The sequence below is a fragment of the Epinephelus fuscoguttatus genome, linkage group LG10, assembly GCF_011397635.1.
Source record: "Epinephelus fuscoguttatus linkage group LG10, E.fuscoguttatus.final_Chr_v1".
NCBI lineage: Eukaryota > Metazoa > Chordata > Actinopteri > Perciformes > Serranidae > Epinephelus > Epinephelus fuscoguttatus.
Genome location: NC_064761.1, coordinates 23,953,215 through 23,975,766, shown reverse-complemented (window position 1 = coordinate 23,975,766; position 22,552 = coordinate 23,953,215). Strand labels below are relative to the sequence as shown.

The 22,552-nt window shown below is 41.8% G+C and overlaps 1 protein-coding gene across 1 annotated transcript in view; it reads left to right on the top strand.

Moving 5' to 3' along the window:
* ankrd13c (ankyrin repeat domain 13C) overlaps window positions 1-22,552 on the top strand; it is a 40,440-nt gene that overhangs the window by 5,887 nt on the left and 12,001 nt on the right. Inside the window, exons 3-6 of the mRNA XM_049587845.1 lie at window positions 5,426-5,530; window positions 16,055-16,140; window positions 17,278-17,323; window positions 18,291-18,357. Coding sequence (XP_049443802.1) covers window positions 5,426-5,530; window positions 16,055-16,140; window positions 17,278-17,323; window positions 18,291-18,357 — 304 coding nt within the window. The remainder of the gene's footprint in view (window positions 1-5,425; window positions 5,531-16,054; window positions 16,141-17,277; window positions 17,324-18,290; window positions 18,358-22,552) is intronic.

Genomic DNA, 22,552 nt, shown 5'->3' with positions numbered 1-22,552 from the left:
AGCATTGCTAATGAGTTATAGGTTAAATGTTAAAGCATCCAGGCAGCTTTTTCGATTTGATTCAAATTAATCATCTGCAGTTGTTGATTACTCTTTCCCTGCTTCCTACTAGAAGGAAACTACAAAGAAAACACCAACTCAAAAACATATAAATACTACAGTATAGTGATAGGGAGCTGACAGCTAGTCAGTTAATTAATTGGTGCATAGACAGATAAAATTATTTTTGGTTAGGCATTTTCTAACTTTATTTTGGGTTAGCTGGTGGTAGAGAGATGACAGGAAATAAAGGGATAGAGAGATAGGGAATTACATCAAACACATGAACTGAACTAGGGACATTGCAGTGCAGGCTGGCGCTCCAACTCCTAGGTTACCAGGGCACCCCAATCAGCAACTACGCTAACAGCCAAATAATTGGAATAAATTGTTTGAACTGCTATGAAGCAATTGAACCGTCTCAGTTATTGTTCAGCTGTCACAATCACTGCTCTTCTTCACCATGTATGTTAATAAATCATATCTTTGTTGATCAGACAAAAAAACATAATGAATATATCGTGCCTTTTTAATCTTCCATCCACTCTAAGGGCTTTTACATTACCCTACCCAGTCACACACTGGTGGTTGACACTAATGTATAAAGTGCCACCAGCTACTCAGTTAAAACATTCACATGCATTCCAGGTCACTTTAGCCCTGTTTCCACTGACCAGTATGGTACGGTACAGTTCAGTTCAGTACGCTTTATCCCGTCTCCACTGTGAAAAATTGTGGATATTACCATTGCACCCGTTTCTGTACCGTCCCCATATTTGGTCCCTCTTCTGTTGGGGTACCTAGCACACAGATCTGGTACTAAAAGGTGGAAAGGAAATGCAGCGAGTGGTGGACGGAGCAGTGAGTGACAAGAACCCTGCCCACATTTAAGGGTACTGTTTGCAATGGAAACGCTAGGGTCTAGGCACCATGTCTGAAGGGTTACTTTTGGTTCCAAAGGTACCATACCTAAAGTGTTTGGTGGAAACGGTGCTTTTGACATGCAGACTGGAGGAGCTGGTGATCGAACCGCCCCTCTTTTGATCGGTGGACTCTCTCTAGGCTCTACCTCCTGAGCGACAGCTGTCTAAACAAAGTCATGAGGATTTTTCACCATTTTTTGACATTTTATAGAGAACATGATTGATATAGAAAGAATATGCAGCCCTTTTAGTACAGCTCTCAAAACTGAAGTGTTTACCTAGTCATAATTTATCTATAACTTCTAGGATTGTGCACTGAATGTCCACTTCATGTACCTGAAAGTCTTAAGTCAGACCAGGAGCTAGCAGGTTGGAAGGTCAGGACACATGCCCTGGGTTTTCTCTTCATGGTTATATAATGTCTAGTATCCTCTAAATGCAGTCATTATTATTACACAATCATAGGTTTAGCAGGGTGATATATGGGTCAAAGGCCAGAGGGAATGCAGGATTTACGTCACGAAGCAAACACTCGTGCACATGGCTGCCTTTCTCGACATCAACCCCTGTTATCAGCTGCTCCATCCCTGAGCCCGGGCACAGATCGGACTAATGCATAAACACAGAGGTTTGCTGTTTTTGTTTGCTGATGTAGGACTCTTTGTGAGGCACTCTGTAGTAACATCCACCTTTTCCAGGGCCAACGCAGCTTTTTTTTATTAAATTAAAGCACGCAGTATGGCTGATATTAGTCAGTCTTTCTGAAGTGCTGAGCCTTGGACAATATTCAGGGCTGAATATGGAGATCGCATCAGGCAGGATTGGGCAGAAATTTTAATAGGAAACGAATTCAGACTAGTCACAAGCCAAGTCTTTGAACCTCAGCTGCTCCCCTGGTGTGAACACAATGACTTCCCATTGGCCTGTCTTTGTTCAGTTTCACTTTGCCATGCTTCCACATGGAAGCAACATTAGAGCAGTGGTGTTGCTGATAATTGTTTCTTTAAAGAATATAGCCAGAGTGCCTTGGGTCCTGTCACATCACACCTTTTCATTTTGCAGTAACCACTCTCCTGGGAAAGCCCCGTCCCCCTTTGTTGTGTGGATAATAAGTTTAATTAGGAAGAGTTTCAAAATGTATTCCTTTCTGTCATAAAGAATGCATGAGACCCTGGCCTCTTTCTCATCAATAAAACATTTTGAGTATGTAGATCAGAGGGGTGATGTGGTATTTTAGACTATGTGACAATGTTGCTGTGTGTTACATTCTCTTTTCAGAAGGCAGACGTTATTATTTCTGGTTGTAGGCACCAGGTTCGCTCTGCGAGTACACCACTTGAGGCATGTTTTTTAATACCTTTCATACTGATGTTTGGCAGAGAAACAAGTCTGAACATGAGGGCAGTAACCAGTTTGAATTTGTTTACGTGACTAATAGGGTTGACTAGAATGTTTGCGATGAAAGACAGGCTGTACTGAGAGCTTCTGTGTGGCTTTTGTCCACATAAACGATTGTTGAAAAGGCCGGTCAAACAGCTCTGATAAAGCCCAGGTTCCTGCCCTATCAAGTGAGAGCCCTACATATCCTCTCAGCAGCAGACTGTTAGCAGTTAGCCTCTGCTTTGCATTGGAGTGGTTTGTTGCTCACAGGCCTGTGACTGTGATAGCTCCTGCCCAGCGCTAAGACAGAGCCGCACAGACGCCAACACTATAATGAATGATGTCACGACAAAACTGACAGCTGAGCCGGAACAACAGGCTTCAGTTTTTGGCTTGCTGTAGTTTGTTGACAGGCTGCCCAGCGAGTGGAGGGATTTTGCGCTGCACTTACTGCTGATCTTGCCATTGAAAGAGGGATGAGGCTCTTTGGCTGTTTTCCCATTGTTGGAATACAAGCACGGGCTCTGAGGGATGCTCCGCAGGGGATGTTTTGACATTTTATTCCCGAGAATCTTCCCTCATTTTATAGCTGCATGGACTCTAAAGTAGGATGCTGAGTCTTGTGTAACTGTTGGTCCCATATGGCTCTTTAGTTAATGGGTCAGCTGACATCTCAATCCTACACACAATCTGCCCCTCTATAAAACCAGGATTAATTTTTATCATTGATTTGATGCGACAGGAAACAGCCTTATCTTGTATGAGAAGTCAGCAAACATTTGTATCTTAAATATACTGCAAAGCAATTACTGATAAAAGTGGCATCAGATTAAACAGAAGTATGCAGCAGCAAGACAAAAGTAAAGCTAGTAAAACTGTCTTGGACTTCATTTTTGGGTGGTTCCTCTCGAAGTTTTTTAGAGCTGGGTACAGTGTTGGTGTGGAGTTAAGATAAGTTTCTTGGCCTTTTCCTGGGTTCTGAGTATAAATGTGTATGTCCCCATATAAACATCAAAAATGATGACCAAAAGCAGCTCATGGGAAATGCTGGATGTTAGGTCAGTCTCAATTTATTGAAGTCCTGTCAGTATACTGTATGTATATTGTTTTCAAACACACGTTCTGTGCACGTTTGAAGCCAAACCATGGACTGTATAGAATAATGGACGTAGCTACGTGGACTGCAGTTTGGAAGCCTTGAGTTTGGCATTTAGGCCATGGCCATTTTGGTTTTTGGGCCTAGAAGGGACCATACTTGGACAGGAGGGTGGAGCTGTCAATAACTAAGACCTGGATCTGACTCACAGGGTGTTTCTCAAAGTCAAGGATCTTTCCTTGGAAAGACGAGTCCTTTATGAGCATGGCAAGAGTCCTTCCTAGCATTCGGTGAACACACATTGGAACAGGCTAAAGAGTGTCCCCTAGTGTGGGTCAGTAACCCTCAGCAAACTGAGGGGGTTTCAGGATACTGTGATAATTTTGGCACTCTCTAATGTTGCTGTACAATTTGAACAAATGTAGGCAGTATTTTCAGAGTCACACGAGAATAGATTTCTGGATTATACTTGAAAAAACAAACAAGTAGCTAAATGAAACTTTTGTGCCACTTAGCACTCTGTCACTGCTGTAAATGATTAATTTAAACACATTTATGTTTTATCTAAATCTCACTTTTTTTAAAAAAGCTCATCATTTGGCAGTGCACACACTGGAAAGTGTTAATTACGAGGTTTATGTCAGTTACTTTCATGCTTGTTTGATTAAAAACTCCTGGAGATATTAATCCTGGAATCTAAATCCTGCTGAGCTGCACTGGCGCAGGTTTCATTGAAGAAATCATGTGCAAAGAATTGTGGGTACTTCATACCTGCTGAGGGTAAACACATGCATCCTTGAAATTTCTCTGAATAAAGGACTCTGTCCTTGGTAGAATTTGAAGGATCCTTGACATTGGAACAGTCCTTAGGTGGGATTTGATTATGTAGCCTCCTTGAAATTCAGCCATTTAAAGAACTTTCCTTGACTTTGAGAAACAACCTTAGAATTTAGTGAAGCCTGGCTTGCAGACAGCCTGTCACGCCCTTAGACGTGTGTAACATTTAGCCTTAATAGAAATGTAAACAGGTGATTTACGTAAAAAAAAAATTCACACCTGCACAGTTTTCGCAGTTGAACGTTGAAATTAGCTAGATAGACCAATTTGTTGTACCAGGCTGTATACATGTTTATTTCTGCTGTAAAGTTGGGTTTTTTGACATGGGGGTCTATGGAGATTGACTTCCTTTTGGAGCCAGCCTCAAGTGGCCATTCAAGGAACTGCAGTTTCATGTTGGCTTCATTTTTCAGTTTGCCGCTTGGTAGTGAATGTGTAGCGTCAGGACACTGGAAAGACAAATGAGGAGAGTCATTAGAGCTTGTTCAGCCATTGGCGTTTGGCCTTTAATAAAGGTCATTTTTGCTAAATGCCACATCACTCCTGTCCCATCTGTTTTTCTGTTTATATTTGTGTTTCTCTAGTTAAAAGAAAACCAATTTCATGGTACCCGTGACTCATCTCTGAGGCACCTTTGATGCTTAGGTGCAGAATCTTGTTTTGCTCTGGTCAAAAAAAAACAACTGTTAATCTTTTAATGGGGCTGCGTTTATCACTTAGGGGGAATTCGTTTATGCTTTTATCACCTTTCTTTTATTGCCTGAATTAAATGTGTCTCTAGTGCCTCCTGTTCAAGCAGAAAGCAGCAGCCAAGATTTTAATTGGTGGTCAGAGAGAAAAGCCACTTTCTTTACGGGGTACCTGTTTGATGCAGAACCACCTTTCACATATTGGGGAACTTTTTAAAGCGTACATAAGTAGACTGCAGTTATATTTCAGGGATCTTCCAAAAACAGCTAGACTTAGGATGAAAAATAACAGATCTTTAATGGAAGCACCTACTGAGTCGTGCATTTAATGAGATTTCTCTCTGTTTCCTCCGTTGTGTTGTTGGTGCTGGTCTTTAGTTTGCATACTGTTAGTAAATCCTACAAGGTAATGATTCAAGTAATTATCTACCTATCTGACTGTCTTCCTTTCCTACTTACAGAGTGTGCACACCTGCTGCTGGCCCACAATGCACCAGTGAAGGTGAAGAACGCTCAGGGATGGAGCCCCCTTGCCGAGGCCATCAGCTACGGAGATCGACAAATGAGTAAGTACCTGCGACCGACCGAGTGGCGCTGCTTGGCAACACACTGAAACCCCACAACAGCTGACACGATGTTAGTCAGTGGGCATAGTTACTGGCATCAAATTGGCTTCAAGTGTGTTTCAGTTTGAGTTTTCCCGTGTGAAAACAGTGACGGGGGAGAAAAAAAGGTCCGATCAACAGATGCAAATCAACAGTTGCCTCTGCACATTCTTCCACGCCGCTGCCTCCAAGTGAGGCCACGACGCTGGCCTGCCTCCTTTGTCCCTCTGAGAGAGAGGGGACATTCCTCAAGGCCCTCAGGCTTTTGTGCTCCGATGAAAGGCAATTCATTAGATGTTTCGCTCACTCCTCATAGGCTGATTATGCTCGAGCCCCTACCTCGCCCATTTTCTACCCACAGTTCATAGAGGCTCAAACTTTATATGTTTTTGATATCTTTTCAAGAATGTGTTTTGTTTCAAATGGATTTATCTGCTTCTATTTGTAACCATGAACTTGTACAAAACATTATTCATACGAGCAGTAAGTGAAACCAATCACGCTAGTTTTAATAGGCACTGGGTGTCAGATGAGACGACCTTTGTACAGTGGCAGCTTCATTAACATATTTAATATTAAACTTCTGCATATGAGCAATTTCTGAAATGTATATTCAAGCAGACCTCCATTATCACCTCATCAATCTAACAGTTATTTTCCTTTTTGTACTAGACCTTTAAGTGTTCATATATCTTAAAGCCCCATGTTTACGTAAGAGATGCATTTTGTCCTTTGTGTTTTCAAAGCTTTTGACATGTTGGTCATAGGAACAGGAAGGCCTGAGGTTTCATTCTGTGTGTGGGAGCAGTGGTGAGATACTAGTACCAATGTGTCAAACTAAATTGTGGCACTGCAGCACTGCTACAAAACTGCAGCCAGACTGAGATATTGGCAGGTACATGGTGTTTGGAAACTGCATTTAAGCTGATATGTGAAAAGACAAAAAAAGAGAAAAAGAACAATGGTTCTTCCAGACATCCCTCCAATTCACTAAACACAAAAAAGCCTTTGATGTAGTTTCAAAAGTGCCATAATTATATTGTTTTTTTTGGAAGTCTCCATTGCCTTTAAATACCTCAGCGTGCGAGGTGGCAGGGTGGCACGTCACGTCAGATGTTGACGCTGTTAAGAAGCATGGAGGTAAATATCTTTAGCAATGTATCATTATGAGACATTTTTACTGCCAAATATTGGTAACATGTCCAGACATAGAATATCAGTAAGGGTCAGTAACAGTTGTAGGGCTCCTTACTCCTGCAGATAACCGGCTAAACATTGAAGCAACAATATTAACTTGAGACCTTTGCTATGTGGCTACAGTGAATCTAAAAGGCAGAATGATGATGTTGAATTTTGTCAGTGTCAGCTCTTATAAGTGCAGCCACTTGGCACCAACATTGAGCAGCTTAAAGTGTCTCCATTGACTGCATCCTCTAATTAATTCTCTTATGCCACTTACCTTGGGTTCACAAGTGTCTGTATTGACTGAAGCCGCTAATGAACTCTGTAACACCAATTTACGTTACCATTGACAGAAGTCCTCACCTGGTCTAGCTTGTACGGATGACTGTGTAATGCAGCTGTATGACATACTGTGTGTCACTTGCTGTTTTGCTCCTGGTGTCTGAATATTGTTAAAAGACATGAGGCTGGTGTAAGGAAAACAGTTGTACCATTATAGTGATGTCTGTAATACCTTAGTAGTAGCTCCAACTGGACTTGCATTGTCTCAGAGGTACCTGAAGCAACACACCCCAAATGCAGCCCCCTTCATTTTTTTAACAAAGGGCTGATTTTGGCATTAGTGCCTTGTAAACGCTCTCTTTTCAAAAAGCAGAGATGATTGTTTTCATTGTAATAGCAGCTTTGGTTCTGGACACCATAAGGCAAATGTGCACCATGTGGTGGGGACCAACTAAAGTCCTATTCGCATGGAACCAGTATTACCTGGGGATTTCCAGTAATTTATAATGATTGCAGAGGTCGTCTGTGATCTTAATCCTGTGCAAATCCGCCATGTCTGTAATTTGTCAAGTAAAAATCCCACCGCAAATTACCTGCCATATTTTGCAAAACACAGAGGTCATGTGAAAATGTTAGTCCCTTGTGAATAGACATCTTTGTGATGTGAGGTTGTATTTAGATTGTTTTTGTTTTCTCTGAGCCGTGTTCCCGCCTCTTTCCTGGTCAGTTGCATTGGCAGTTATGAATGAAAGTTCTGCCAGAATTTTGGGTGGAGGAGGCTCATGTCTCTACACAGCAGAAAGAGCGAGCTCAAATCTATCAGAAGAATGATATCTCTGAAGATGATGAAATGGATGACATGCTATTTGTTTAACTTAGTGTTTCTGTCGTGTTTCTGTGTTGTGTAAAGTGGAGTTACAAATGACTGCATGCATCATATCTGGAGGATGACGTCAGTTAATTCAAGTAAAATACACACTTTGCTTATCCCATGAAAATGCGCTGCACGAAACACAGACGTGAGGGGGTAATATCTAAATTACATGAGGTCCCCTGATAATACTAGTCCCGTTCATGAAGAGCTTAAGAGAGATTCAAAGACCTCTGTGGAATGCTGTTTATGGAAAGAGCAAACTCACAAGGACTGAAGCTGCTTCTCCTGGACGTGGCCCAGGCAGAGGAGTTAGTAGGCCAGATCAGTTTAGATCAGTAGACATCAACAGGCTAAATCTGCTGGCAGACAGGTACAGTAGGTCAGTCTACTTATCACATCAATCCGCAGACAAGAGAGACTGCAGCTTCTGTTGCACTGAAGCAAAAACTCTGCCACTGACGTAGACGGCTGTTATTGTTTGACCCTCTTTGCCTCTTTGTGTTCCATAATGTCGCTTGAAAGTTCAGGGCTTGGCCTGTGTTGTGACAGCTCAGTTACAGATGACTGAGCCTCCACGCTGTAAAACAATCACACTTGTCCGCCAGAGTTTCACCTGGGTGTCACAGTGACATTAAAGGAGAAAGGTGCTGAAGGAAACTGTGACTGTTTTCCTTATTCAGCGCAATAAATGTTGAGTCCTTTACAGGCTTAGCCCTGCAGAACCTCGCCTAGTAGTTAGTCAGTATGAGCTGAGTCGGCAGGTGTCAGGAGACTGTGAGGGGAGTGGGAATGTGGGAGCTTTGTTTGGTTTCAGTAAGGCAAATGTCTATGGCTGGACAATGCTGTAAAATAGAGGTCTGGTTCTACATACACACAGTTAGGCTTGTTTCTTTTAAAGAAAATATTTTTTTGAATACGATTGATAAAAAAAAAAAATGTAACTCAGTTTTCTCACTGTGTTATTTATAACCAGTGTTTGTGACTAATTTCCATTTGTTTGTGTTCTGATGCATTTGTCTCCTGAGCTTTTGTCACTAACGGCTGTATCATTTGAACAAGGAGGCAAAATGGGGCTCTGAATCAGTTTTTGTCATGTGTTTTGTTCAATAAGAGCTATTTCTGTCCCTCCACTCTCACAGCTGTGTTGTCGGCTTCAGGAGCTCGTTGAAATGCTGCCACAGTCACGTTGGTGTTTTATTAGACAGGGAACCGCTTGCTGGCTTCAGTTGGTTCTTGCTCTGTCCTCAAACATTGGACCATAATATCAAATTGTCTTCTTATTATTTTGTTGTGGTATGAAAGTATCAGATGATCCTGATTGACAGTTTGGGGGTTACGCCAGGTACTGGAGTCCTCTCCACATCTATAGTGTTAGACCTACAGTCACATACTGTAGGTTTCATAGCAAAGTAAATATTGCATTTAAAAGGCAATAATACCTCTGAATAAATACTATTAAAGCTAAGTATTAAAGATCCATCAGCTCCATGCAGAGCCTACACTGTAGCCTACACCATTGTGAGCATTTACACTTGTGTGGTGGTGTGTCTGAGTCACTCTGCAGTTACACCTCCAAAACACTAGTTGGCGGCTGAGTTTCTGTTAAGTGTTGTAAAGTTTAGCTGATTCAAAAAACACATTAAACACATATTAAACATGGCTTAGTAGCCACAATTTCAAACACAAGTACACATATCGGCTTCATTATAACTCGCAGCATTCACAGACAAACACTTGTCTTTATCTGGACACATTTTCCCCACAAAAACAACATGCTAATGTTTTTAGCACCAGCCTATGGCATTTTACATTGTATAAATTAGCCTAGCAAATAGCTAAGATTTCCTCTGCCCATATAAAGCCAGGATAAATCACACACAAGAAATGTTAATTTTGTGGAACCTTTATTGTCTTCAAAGTTTATTGTTTCTTATCTGTATAATTACAGTAAATGACAGTTTTGTTTCCACTGAGGGAAATGGTGTCAGCTTACAAACATATACAGGAGGTCTGCCTCACCGCGACGTGTAGTTTACATTTCTGGGGAGGTACATGTCAGGCTACGGCGTCGATTCGACGGAGAAGTGTAAATCCTGCTTTAAAGGAACAGTGTGTTAGATTCAGGGGGATTTAGTGGCATCTAATGGTGAGGATTGCAGATTGCAACCATCTGAAACTTCTCCTGGTTCAAATTCCTTCAGTGTTCATTGTTAAGGAGGACCTACTGATTTAAGCCGATAGAAACACTGAATAACACAGTTTCATGTTACAAATCAGTGTTTCTCCTGTGCCATTTGGCTTAAGTTTCAGACATTCAGGAGGTTTTTGCTGGGAGCAGAATGATCCTCAAGTCTCTTCCACTTCAAAGTAAACAGATCTGGTGATTTAAACTGGTAAAAACACAGAATAATGCAGTAAAAAAAAAAAAAAAAGAAAAGAAAAAAGAAATCAGTGTTTTTTCACCACACTCGTTGAGGAGATTGACAGGATTATGCAGGCTGATGCAGAAATATGAATGACCCTGCCTAGAGTCAGTGGTTAGTTTGTCCATTCTGGACTGCAGAAACATGGCTGTGCAACATGGTGATTTCCATAGCCGAGGACCCACTCTCTCTGTAGATATAAATGGCTCATTCTAAGATAATGAAAACACAATGATTTTTATTTTCAGGTGATTATACACAACAACAAAACATTCTAGTTACGTCATATTCCATTTATGCTAATAAACCCCCTTAATTCTTGTACACTGAATCTTAAACTAAATTTCCTCCACAGTGCATTTCTGCATATTACTTGAGAGCAGCTTAAAATTACTGATCAAACATTAAGAGCTCTTCATCCTGCTTGCGGTGTGTTATCTCCCGTTAATGTGGTCATTTTGAGTCTTTTTAGATGTCTTGTCTGTAAAGTTAATTGATGTGCTACAGTGAGTTTAAATAGAGTTTAAATATTTGAAACTATATTCAGATTGGCCTGTTTGCTGCTGCCTCCCTGTGTTGCTCCACCACTCAGTGACTCCACAGCATACCTGAGTCAATATTGACTGTTCTCAGATGCTTGGAGGGCTGCCAGCAGCAGTTGTCCAGTCAGATCCAAAGCCTAATTGTTAAATAGTAGCAGTGTGGTGATGTAAATACAACGTTGGCTTGACTCTGTCTCTTTTCATTAACGTGTGGAGGTGAAATCACTGAGATCAGTCATCTAATTAATGCCAGGAAAGTGCCCTATTCAGTATCTGGGTGAATTAGCTCCAGCGTGGAGAGTCAGTTTGGGTTAGTGTTAAACAGGTCGGCGTCAGTTTCTCAGCCTGTGTTGGCTGGGTGGTCTGTGGGCAGATGGTAAGACTCTACTTTTTTCCTCGTCCCGCTGAGAGGCGGCGTGGATCAGGAGGAGCCCCATCCAGAGCTTGTCCACACTCATTAGGCAGGCGGGCCACAAAGACACCCTCATCCTGTACTTGTGTCTGTGTCAATTGGCGCGTGTGTCATCATGTGTGTTAGTGCGTGTGTTTGTGTGTGTGCGTGCCTTTGCTCTGATTTGGCCTTGTTTTACCATCGAGCCCTCCGCCCCCCATCTGTGCTGCCTCATAGGGAGCATCAGAAAGACAATATGAACAACATGTTTGTGTATGTTGACTCGCCACGTGGAGCACAGGAGCTAGTTAGGCTGATGATCATACCATATGTCCACCATTGCTTTGCGGCCTATTAAAATGTAGGGCAGTGTGGGTGTCACAAGCCAAACATTTTCTTTCTTTTTTTTTCTTTTTTATTACAGTTTCCGTTACAGTTTATAAGTGGCACAGTCATGTCGTCATTTAATCCCCTCCTGGCTTCATCAAAGCACCACAATTATGTCAGTGAGCCACCGATGCTTCCACTCCCCTTATAAACAGCAAATAACATTTAAATAAATGCCTGCTAGTTGGGTTTGGATCCTTTTCTTTTGCATAAACAAGCAGCTCTCCTGCAGCCAGCGGGCCACAGCGCTGTGAATGCTTATTAATCTGACCTGTCATGGTTAAAAGTCTCCTGTGAGTGCGTCTCTCCCCCAGGTCGTTAAAGAGGTTAAAGGCGCAGCTCATTAGCAGGCAGCTCCATATCTGCCAGGCTTGTTCCCTTTGAACTTCCTGGAAACGTTTTGATCCCTGCAGGCGGTGTGCAGGGATTGGCTCAATGCTGCTGGGAGTGTCCCATCTGGCCCCAGGAAGTCAGCATATCTCTGAGCCAAAAACCATCGTTACTGTAAACTGCGTGATCTTTGCCTTCAGCGAGTCACATTGCTGACAGGATTTGCATACTGAGTCAGTTACTGAGATAATGGTGTTGACTCACAGTGTTCATACAGGCTTAAGCTTTAACCTTAAAGATCCCCTCCACTTTATTCTGTTTATGTCCCCTATAATGTCTGACCTTGACTATACTGACTCGTATCTGTGCAGTTTGTCACGAGAGAGGTGTTTTCACTTTCCTTTACTGATAGGAGCGATATCTGAATGCTGAACTCTGAGATTCAGATACAACCTGGGCAGGCTGTATTAGGTATGTCACTAATTCAAAAGCCAATCACTGTCTTACCTTTCCTTGTCACAGCACTGAGTAAGCTTTTGGGAACAGGGGACACTTGTTGAAATATTGAAAATGAAATTCTTTCCCATTCTTGCTTAATATACGACCTCAGTTGCTCAGCGGTCTGATGCATCCATTGTCATATTTTGTGCTTCATAATGTGCCACACATTTTCAGTGGGGGACAGATCTGGACTGCAGGCAGGCCAGTCTAGTACTAGCACTCTTTTACTACAAAGCCACGCTGTTGGAACGCAACAGAATGTGGCTTGGCGTTGTCTTGCTGGAATAAGCATGGACATCCCTGACAAAGATGTCATCTGGATGGCACCATATGTTTCTCCAAAACCTGTATGTAACTTTAAGTATTAACAAGGCCTTCACAGATATGCAAGTTACCCATGATGCAATGGGCACTAACACATCCACATACCATCACAGATGCTGGCTATTGAATTTTGTGCTGGTAACAATCTGGAGGGTCCTGTTCCTCTTCAGCCCAGAGGACACGACATCCATGATTTCCAAAAAGAATTTTAAATGTGGACTTGTCAGACCACAGCACACTTTTCTATTTTGTGTTAGTCTGTCTCAGACAAGCTCGGGCTTGGAGAAGTAGGCTTCGTTTCCGGTTGTTGTTAACATATGGCTTTTGCTTTGCATAGTAGAGTCTTTAACTTCTGTTTGTAGATGCAGTGATAAACTGTATTTACCGACAGTAGTTTTCCAAAGTGTTCCTGAACGTACAGTAGTATGTTTTATATAATCACGTCAGTGTTTGATGCATGTCAGCCTAAGGAGTCAAAGGTCACATGCATTTAATATGCAGTCTCTGAATCTTTTAATAATTTTAGATGATGAAATCCATAAATTTGTGCTTTTAGAAATGTTGTTTTTAAACTGTTTAACTGTTCGCCCACAGTTTTTCACAGAGTGACCATCCTAACTTGTGAAAAAATTTGCCTTTAAAAGATGCCCCTTTCATACCCAATCATGATACTTCTGTTGCCAATTATCCTTTTTACGTGATGAATGTTCCAAACAGCCTTCCACAATAACTAACTGATAAAATAAATGTATTTTAAAACGTGCTCTTCTGCTCTGATGCAGCGGTCTCTCTGCCTGAAGTCACAGGCACACGCTGTGTAACAATGTCCTGCCCACAGCCCCCATTGATAATATTTTGCGCGACACACGCTTCATATAATAACATAACAATATACTATTTATGGTGTTATGCCATCGTGTCATTTCTGTCTCTACATGGTCACGCGTTAACAATTCTCCTCTGCTCTCTGTATCGCGCACGGCGGAGTTCCGCCACACACACAGGTGAGCACTCTAGAGTGGCTCGGGCCGCATTTTCCTGACCAAACCTGACCCCGAGCCCGGTGCAGTTTGTCAGCTGACAAAGTTATTGTTATGGACAGTGTAAATAACCAACAGACTGCTGTTACGCACAGACAGACACGCTGCTCAGCACAGCACTCATGCTGAACTTGTGTTGCGTTCAGGCGTTGTCACGTAAATAACAACTTACAACACTTAAATAGGTCATAGCACAAAACAGCAGCATGTCAAGTGACTTTTTACTTTTATTATATTCAATACAATTGTATGTTCCTAAATCTTGAGACACCTCATATGAAAGCTAGACAGACATTTCACCTGCTCATTACTATGCACACATGTACTGTATGTACTTAGTCCTAAAGAACCCTTATGGTGCCAGTAGATACACAGAAACATCCCAGCAGGCTGTGCTTTGCAAGCATACAAAAAAGTTTCACGTATGTGAAAATTATTTTTCATGTGTGTGCTTCACCTCTGCTGCTACAACTCCATCCTAGGGGAAACACTGCTGTGTGCGTTTTGTGCAACAGGTGGATGTGGTAGTCTACTGGTAGAGTAGAGAGAGAGCTAAGTAGCGTTGAAGTAGAGTAGAGCAGGGCAGAGAGATGGAAGCAAAATATATTAAACCCGGTGTTAATACAGCAGAACTGGAGAGAGGGGTGAAAAATAAATAGAGGTGGGCATGGCTCACGTAGGGTGCAAAATTATAGACGGAGAATGATTGACAAATTTTTCACTTTAAGCCCTGACACTGTCATTTTTGTGTATGAATTAAACTACAATACATGACATATGTTGTTTTAATTAATAAATACAGTGTGAATAAAGATTACATAACATAAAAATAACTGCAGTCTTTATTATTTGATAGCCGCTTAAATTAAGCAATTTTTATAGGGCAAGTAAAAACTGACTTCGGGCAAGTAGATCTCTGACCAACTTGCCCGACTGGGCAAGTGAAAAAAAAAACCTTAGCGTTGAACCCTGTTATGAGTTTGAACATTAAACATATTTTCTTTGTACTGTATTTAATTGAATATAAGTCAAAAGGGATTTGCAAATCATTGCATTCTGTTTCTTATTGACATTTTACTCAGCTTATACCACTAATGTGAACACACTAGTATCAAAGAAGATATTATTGAATGATTCACAACCACTAATGTTTTGTCAGCCACTGCCAGTTACAAGCTAGCAAACAGCATAAACACATAAAAGATGCTAACTACACTTATCATTCTAAATCTTCTGCTAGTCCCAGAGTTCGGTGCACAAACAGACTCCTCATCTGAGTCTGGAGTTGACTGAAGCTCAAACATGTATGGTGAATCACTCCAATATTTCCTGTAGCACTAACGCTAGTCATGTTGATGCCCACTGCTCTTCCACAGACTAACATAGCATGAAGCAGTGGTGGTGAGCAGGATGCAAGGGCTGATCCAGAATTTCTCAATGAGGAGGACAGAGTAGATCTCCTTGAAGCCCCCTTCTTCAGTTATTTTTCCAACTTTTTTGTTGGAAAGCTGTGTTGAACGAAATATTACTCATAGCGGAGTATTTTAACATATTTACAACGCGTCTGAATGGGAACTTTAAGACCTCACATTGACACAGGATCACGGTAATATCTTAACAGTCACTTTCCTGCTCAGTGTTACTTTAATGCAGCATGAATTTCGGCACACACATTTGGGCTTATGGGGTGGATGAAGTAACAACAACTGCTCACATATCAAATCTTTTATCAACTTCTTTACATTACAGTGAGTGAGGAGGTGCTGCAGTGCACCCAGAAGGAGGATGCTCTCATAAAAACTCATTTCAGAAGAGTAAAGTGAGGAAGGTTCAGCCTGTGAAAATGAAACTTCATTTTTCTTCAGTCAGCTAATCACGATCAGACAGAAGCTGGCTGTCGTGCCATGTTGATGAGGATGCTTTGCCAAAACAAGAGCAGCATGGTGGAGAAATTAGTTTTTGAATATAGTGAATATTTTTTTCTTTGGAGCAAGTTAAGTGCTGGGATCAGAATCAGTAAAAGCAAAAGGTTGTTCTCAAAAAAATTATCATACTCAGCCGTTATTGGAACATGTTACTTTTCTCTAACACGTTTTTAAAAATATATTTTTGTGTTGAAATGCTCTTGAGCCACTGCTTTGTTCTGACACCATAAAAAAATCTCACTAGTCTTACTTGTACTTCTCTTTTGTGTCTCTTTGTCCTTCAGTCACGGCGCTGCTGAGAAAGCTGAAGCAACAGTCCAGGGAGACTGTGGAGGACAAGAGGCCCAAGCTGCTGAAAGCCCTGAAAGAAGTAAGCACTCCTCACTCAGTTTTCTGCCCCTTACATCTTGATGCTTCTAATCAGATCGTCTTACTCCTCATTCTGCTCCCATCTTGTCCCTTTTCATGCTTTCTGTCTCCCTAATCACACCAGAGCAAAGACAGGAGGGACACACATGCTGAACGTTAAATAAAACCTTAGTACCTTAGTACTTGTGTGGCTGTCTGGTATGACGTCACATGCACACACACACACACACACACACACACACACACACAAAGGGTGAACGTGTAAAGGCTAACAGACAGACCATTATCCTTCAGGGTTTGTTTAACTTGGCGACATGATGCCACCCACACACACACACACTGTAAAGATATAGTTATGTACAGACAGACGTGTATGCTTCTCAGAGCAACCAAACGAGGATCCGTTGTGCTCTGTTGTCTGCTTAACATGAAGTTATGGAGGCCAAACTGTAGGCGTAATCATCTGGCGATTTTAGCTTCCAGGTCAGCTGTGCAGCAACGCCACCCCCACAAGAGAGTCGGGGAGCAAGTTAGCAGATGAGCAGATACAGCACCAATTTAAAAGATGCAAAGCAGCTCAAACTCTGTGTGTTTCCACTGCATTTAAAGAGGTTACTATAGCGATGGCTTCAGTGTGTACCACCTAAACATTGTGTTTTGGTGTCTGTGTGCATTGCTTGACACTCAGCCGAGCCTGTGTTTGACGTGACAGGATGTGATCCCTCCTGGATGATGGCAGAGGCAGAGATGAGATTTTTCTGCGTCATCCTCGTCTCTCAGAGATTATATAGCTCTGGGAAACGATGATGTCCCGCCAGTCTGACATCATCACCGACTGCCAGATTGAGACCACCAGTGGTGATGAGAGCAATTCATCCCATCTTAGTACCTCTCAGGATAATTAGGCTGTATTGACTTGTGTCAGTTGAGCGTGATTTGTTACGGGTGGACATAAAGGCTCATGTTTACTCAGGTCCATGTTCTGAAAGGCTTTTGAAAGCCACTTTGATTTGTATTCCGCAATTATGTCCTGTTTGTTTTCTGTAAAATTGATCTAGTCTCTCAAGTTTCATGCACATAAAATGCACCTTTTGCATAGTTTTAGTTGTGATTAAGATTTCTTTGTCTTCATCTGCAGCTTGGAGACTTTTACTTGGAGCTTCACTGGGACTTCCAAAGTTGGGGTGAGTCAAGCAACACCTTCTGCTGTCTTACAATATTGGAAACATTGTTTCACAGACATTATCCATTCTGGAAATGAACCATGTGTCCTCAGTAAGGGTGTAGTCTGAATCACGAGCAGCAGAGTGTGTTGCAGACAGGAAAAAGTGATGGAGTCTGTCTGGTTGGTGAGTGTTTATCCATGCCATAAGGGGACATTGACTGTGGAGTCACCAGTGGCTACAGGCTGAAAATTACACCTCCTGCTGGACATGAACTGACACACCATCCTCTACTGTCAATCTCTCTCCTGTTATGTTTATACCAGGACTATCTGCTGATGTTACCAACAGAATTTGTTCTCCAGCTGCACTTAATTAATGCATAATTTCACCTGTTAAACTGTTACTAAATGTGGACGAAACAAACAGTGTGACTAAATACCTGCTGGTGCTGCTGCAGCAATATCTGCTTAGTCTGCACAAGTCTGGGTGCAGAGTGTGAGCCAGGGCTGGATTCAGTGTACTCACTGTGTCTGTGTGAATTATTGACAAGGTGGGCAAGATTATGTAATGGTTGCATGATAGTATCTAAATGTAAACTGGTTGCATAACAGTGTGTTTGTAAATGGAAATTGTGTAGAAAGTGAATTATTTGTAGGTTAGAGAGCTGCAAAAAGCATCTGGTGTAAAACCAAGACAGTCTCACAGATCTGTCACAAGGATTTTTTTTGTCACTGCAGTCCTTCACAGAATTATTTTGGACTGTTAAAATGCCTCATCAGTTTTAGGAATGATAGAACAGAAGGGGAGTTTCTGTCTTTCGGTTACATCAGAGAGAGCTACATATCTACACGTTATACAGCCCTGTAGTCGGCAGATCTGTATGCTGCTGAGGCTTTTGAAGATAATGATGGTCTTCATTATTGAGTGAGCTTTCTAAATTTAGACGTTGTTTCACACATTCTTACTGTATCTTTTCATGTCGCAGTGCCTTTGCTCTCCAGAATCCTGCCTTCAGACGCCTGTAAGATCTACAAGCAGGGCCTCAACATCAGGCAAGTCCCGTCAACAAATGTGATCGATTTAGATAAACTGTGTGGTGTTTGAAGACAAAGAAAGGCAATACTACTTTGTAACAGCAGTATAGAGAAGACCAGAACATCACCTTATGGAAACATGAAATCAAACAGTTATTTTCCCAGAAGTCCTGTCATCGAGGCACTCTGTTACTTTTAAGTCCTACTCATTCATCTGTCATTTTGTGTTCCTCTCCCTCTACCTCCCTATTTTCTCCCCCCTCAACCTAGTTTGGTTAACTAGAGTGTGAAATCAGTGCCCGGCAGTGTGAGGAAGCTGAACAGCGACTTCTGTGTTTCAATTTAAGTCAGAGCCTCGCAGAAGGAGAACTACAGTAATGTGCTGCTGCCGAGCTCGCTTACAAAGGGCATCAGCAGAAATTCGTCACACTCTGACGCATGCTGACACAACAGTGACTCTACAGTGGTGATCCACACTGCTGTGGCCTCGTGGGCAAAAAGCTAACACCAGGCAGTCTTTAGGTTCAGCTCCTGCAGCCAGGACATCTACACACACGTTTGGATTCCAATTTTATCACCAGGTTATATAATAATAATAATAAGAAGAAGAAGAAGAAGAAGAAGAACTTTATTTATAGAGCACTTTTCCTCAAAGTGCTTTACAGATGTTAAAAACAGGTAAGAAATACAAGGAAACCATAATATAAAAGCAGTGACAATAAAAAGGAAAATATTTAAAACAGAGTAAATAAACAATTTTAACAGTTATACACAAAGTTAAGAATTATATACAACAGAGAAGAGGTGTGTTTTCAGTTTAGATTTGAAGACCTCAACAGAACATGCCAATCTAATATCCTGTGGAAGGCTGTTCCACAGCATTGGTGCACGAAAAGAGAAAGCCCGTTCACCCAAGCTTTTCTTATTCACCTTTGGGACAATAAGAAGACCAGTCCCTTGAGAGCATAAGGAACATGCAGGCTCATAGAGGTCGACCATATCAGACAGGTAGGCTGGTGCAAGACCATTTACTATTTTATAAGTCAGTAACAGCACCTTAAAATCGGCTCTGACCTGCACTGGAAGCCAGTGCAGAGAAGCTAGCACTGGACTAATATGCTCATATTTAGATGAGCCGGTCAAAATTCGAGCTGCTGCGTTCTGCACCATCTGCAGGCTTCGAAGGCTTTTCTTTGGTAGTCCTGACAGAAGGACGTTACAGTAATCAAGCCTAGATGTTACAAAAGCGTGTATGAGGACCTCCGCATCTTTAAAAGAGAGAAAAGAGCGGATCTTTGCGATCCTTCTCAGGTGGAAAAATGCAGCGCGTGCCACTTCCTTTACATGGAAATCAAAAGAGTGAGAGCGATCGAAAAGGACACCAAGATTTTTTACTCTGTCCTTATCGTGAATAACATAGTCATCTAGAGACAGAGAGAGCTGATAAGGCTGATGGTTGGATGTAGCTGGTCCAATGAGAATCATTTCAGTTTTGGCAGAATTTAGTGATAGGAAGTTGGATGAAAACCAATCCTCATGGCGCCAAGCACGTGTTTAGCTTGTTTAGGTCAGCTCCATTTGCAGTTGTCACAGGCATAAAAATTTGTACATCATCAGCATAGAAATGAAAAGACAGTCCAAAAGAGCGAATAATCTGACCCAATGGTGTTAAATACAAAGAGAATAACAGAGGGCCTAAAACGGAACCCTGTGGGACTCCATGCCTAACAGGAAAAGACTCTGAAAATTCATTATTGTAGACAACACAATGAGATCTACCTGTTAGGTAGGAGCCCAACCACTTGAGCACCTGACCTGAGAAACCAAGGTGAGTTTTGAGCCTGTCCAGAAGCAAACCATGATCGACTGTGTCAAATGCTGAACTCAGGTCCAATAAGACCAGAGCAGTAGTTAAATTTGAGTCAGCAGCTAGTAATAGGTCATTTGCCACCTTGGTAAGTGCTGTTTCTGTTGAATGATTAACCCGAAAAGCAGACTGTAAAGGTTCAAATAAACCACTGAGTGATAAATATTTCGTAAGCTGAACTGAGACAATTTTCTCAAGAATTTTTGATAGAAAAGACAGATTGGACACAGGTCTATAGTTTGCCACAGAGTTAGGGTTGAGATTTGGTTTCTTGAGTAGAGGTTTAACTACCGCAGATTTAAAGCAAGCTGGAAAAATTCCAGTAGAAAGTGAAACATTCATTATAGTTAATACATGGAAACCCAGAGCTGACCACAGCTCTTTTACCACCCATGCTGGCAAAGGGTCCAGAGAGCATGTTGTACATCTTGTGGCCATAACCATTTTAGTCAAATCAGGCAAAGAGATAAGCTCAAAATCAAAAAAAACCTGTCCTGTAAAGGTGGGAGGGGTAATGACATCACCAGAAACATTTACAGAAGACTGTGGTATCCTATTTCTAATGTTGTCAACTTTCTCATTGTAATATTCCATAAAATCACTTGCTAAAAGATCAGCGCTGCTGATTGGCTGTTGACACTGTGTAAGCCTAGCAACTGCATCAAATAGAAATCTTGGATTGTGCTTGTTGTTGGTGATCAGGTTTGAGTAGTATGCTGCTTTTGCGTCAGACATACTAGCTTGGAAAAAGATGAGACTTTCGTGCCACATTCGATAATGTACCTCAAGCTTAGTGTGACGCCACTGCCGCTCAAGTTTTCTGGTGTCCTTTCTAAGGGATGTTAAACTTTCGTTAATCCAGGGCCTACAGATTTTCTGTGGACACTTTTTTGTCCTTGCCGGAGCCAGCTGATCCAGTAAGTCGGTGAGAGTCTCATTAAAAGATTTAGTTAGAGAATCTACGGTAGTTGCATGTTCAAAAACGTCTTCCAACACATTAGGTAATTTCACATTTAATTCGTTTAAGACTTCAGGGCCTATATAACGGGATGTCTTTTTAGTCTGCCGACCTGCGGTTTTTCCCACACTAAGTGGAGCCAGAAAATCAAATAAAATCACTGAGTGATCTAAAACTGGTAGGCCACGTATTTCATTTATTGAGAGGGACAAGCCATAGCTTAAGACCAGATCTAGCACATGACCACGCTGGTGTGTTGGTTCAGACACTGATTGTGTAAGATTAAAGGATTCAAGAACATTTATAAAATCTTTAACTAATGGCTTGTCGTCACAGCAAATGTGAATATTAAAATCACCAATGATCAATATCCTCTCATAGTGAATGGTGAATCTAGATAAAAAGTCTGCAAAATCAGAAATAAAGTTTTCACTATATTTCGGCGGTCGATAGATAACTGCAGTTAAAACAGTAAAAGGTTTGTTAATAGTAAAAAGTTGCAATTCAAAACTAGAGTAAGAAGGGTGGTCAAAAGTCTGTTTGCAATCGAGAGTGTCTTTAAAAAGTGAGGCAATCCCACCTCCTCTCCCGCACAGTCTGGGGGAGCTGAAAAAGCTGCTGTCAGAAGGGCAGAGTTCAATCAGGGGTGCAGAATCACCCTCACGTAGCCACGTCTCAGTTAAAAACATCAAGTCCAGTTCACAGGAGACGTACAGGTCACGGAGAATAAATGTCTTATTAGAAAGTGAACGGGCATTAAGAAGGGCCAGTTTGATTTTTATCTCGGCGTCAGCTTGCGACGCCGCGCGATCCAATGTGCGCAGGTTGGCCACACACACACCGCGCTCCCGACACAGTCTCCTCCTCTTCCTATTAAGCTGCGATGGCTGTACACACTGTCTCCTAGATATCATAACAGGGATGTGTAAGACAGGACATGTAACAGCAGGGCCCGTGTAGGCAGGTGCAGAGTCAGAATCAAGGTACTGAGTCGGGACCTGCTGTGAAAGATGTCAATTATGGCTGAACGCAATGAAATCAATAAAATTTCGCTGCAGAATCTTTGAGCCATGTCTGTTCAGATGCAGACCATCATACTTGAAAAGGTCACGCCTGGTCCAGAAAGAGTCAAAATTGCTAATGAAACCGGAACCAATGGCTGTGGTGAAGTTTTTCATCCAGTTATGAAGGCTGAAGAGACGGCTGAATCGCTCAGAGTTTTTAGAAATGACAGGGATGGGACCAGAGAGGACACACATTTTCCCCAGACTTTCAACAGTGGAAACTAGCGATTCAAGATCATACTGCAGCTGTAGTGATTGCCTTGCCATAACATCATTGCACCCTGAGTGTGATATAACTGTGTGAACGGATGGATGGATGTCAAG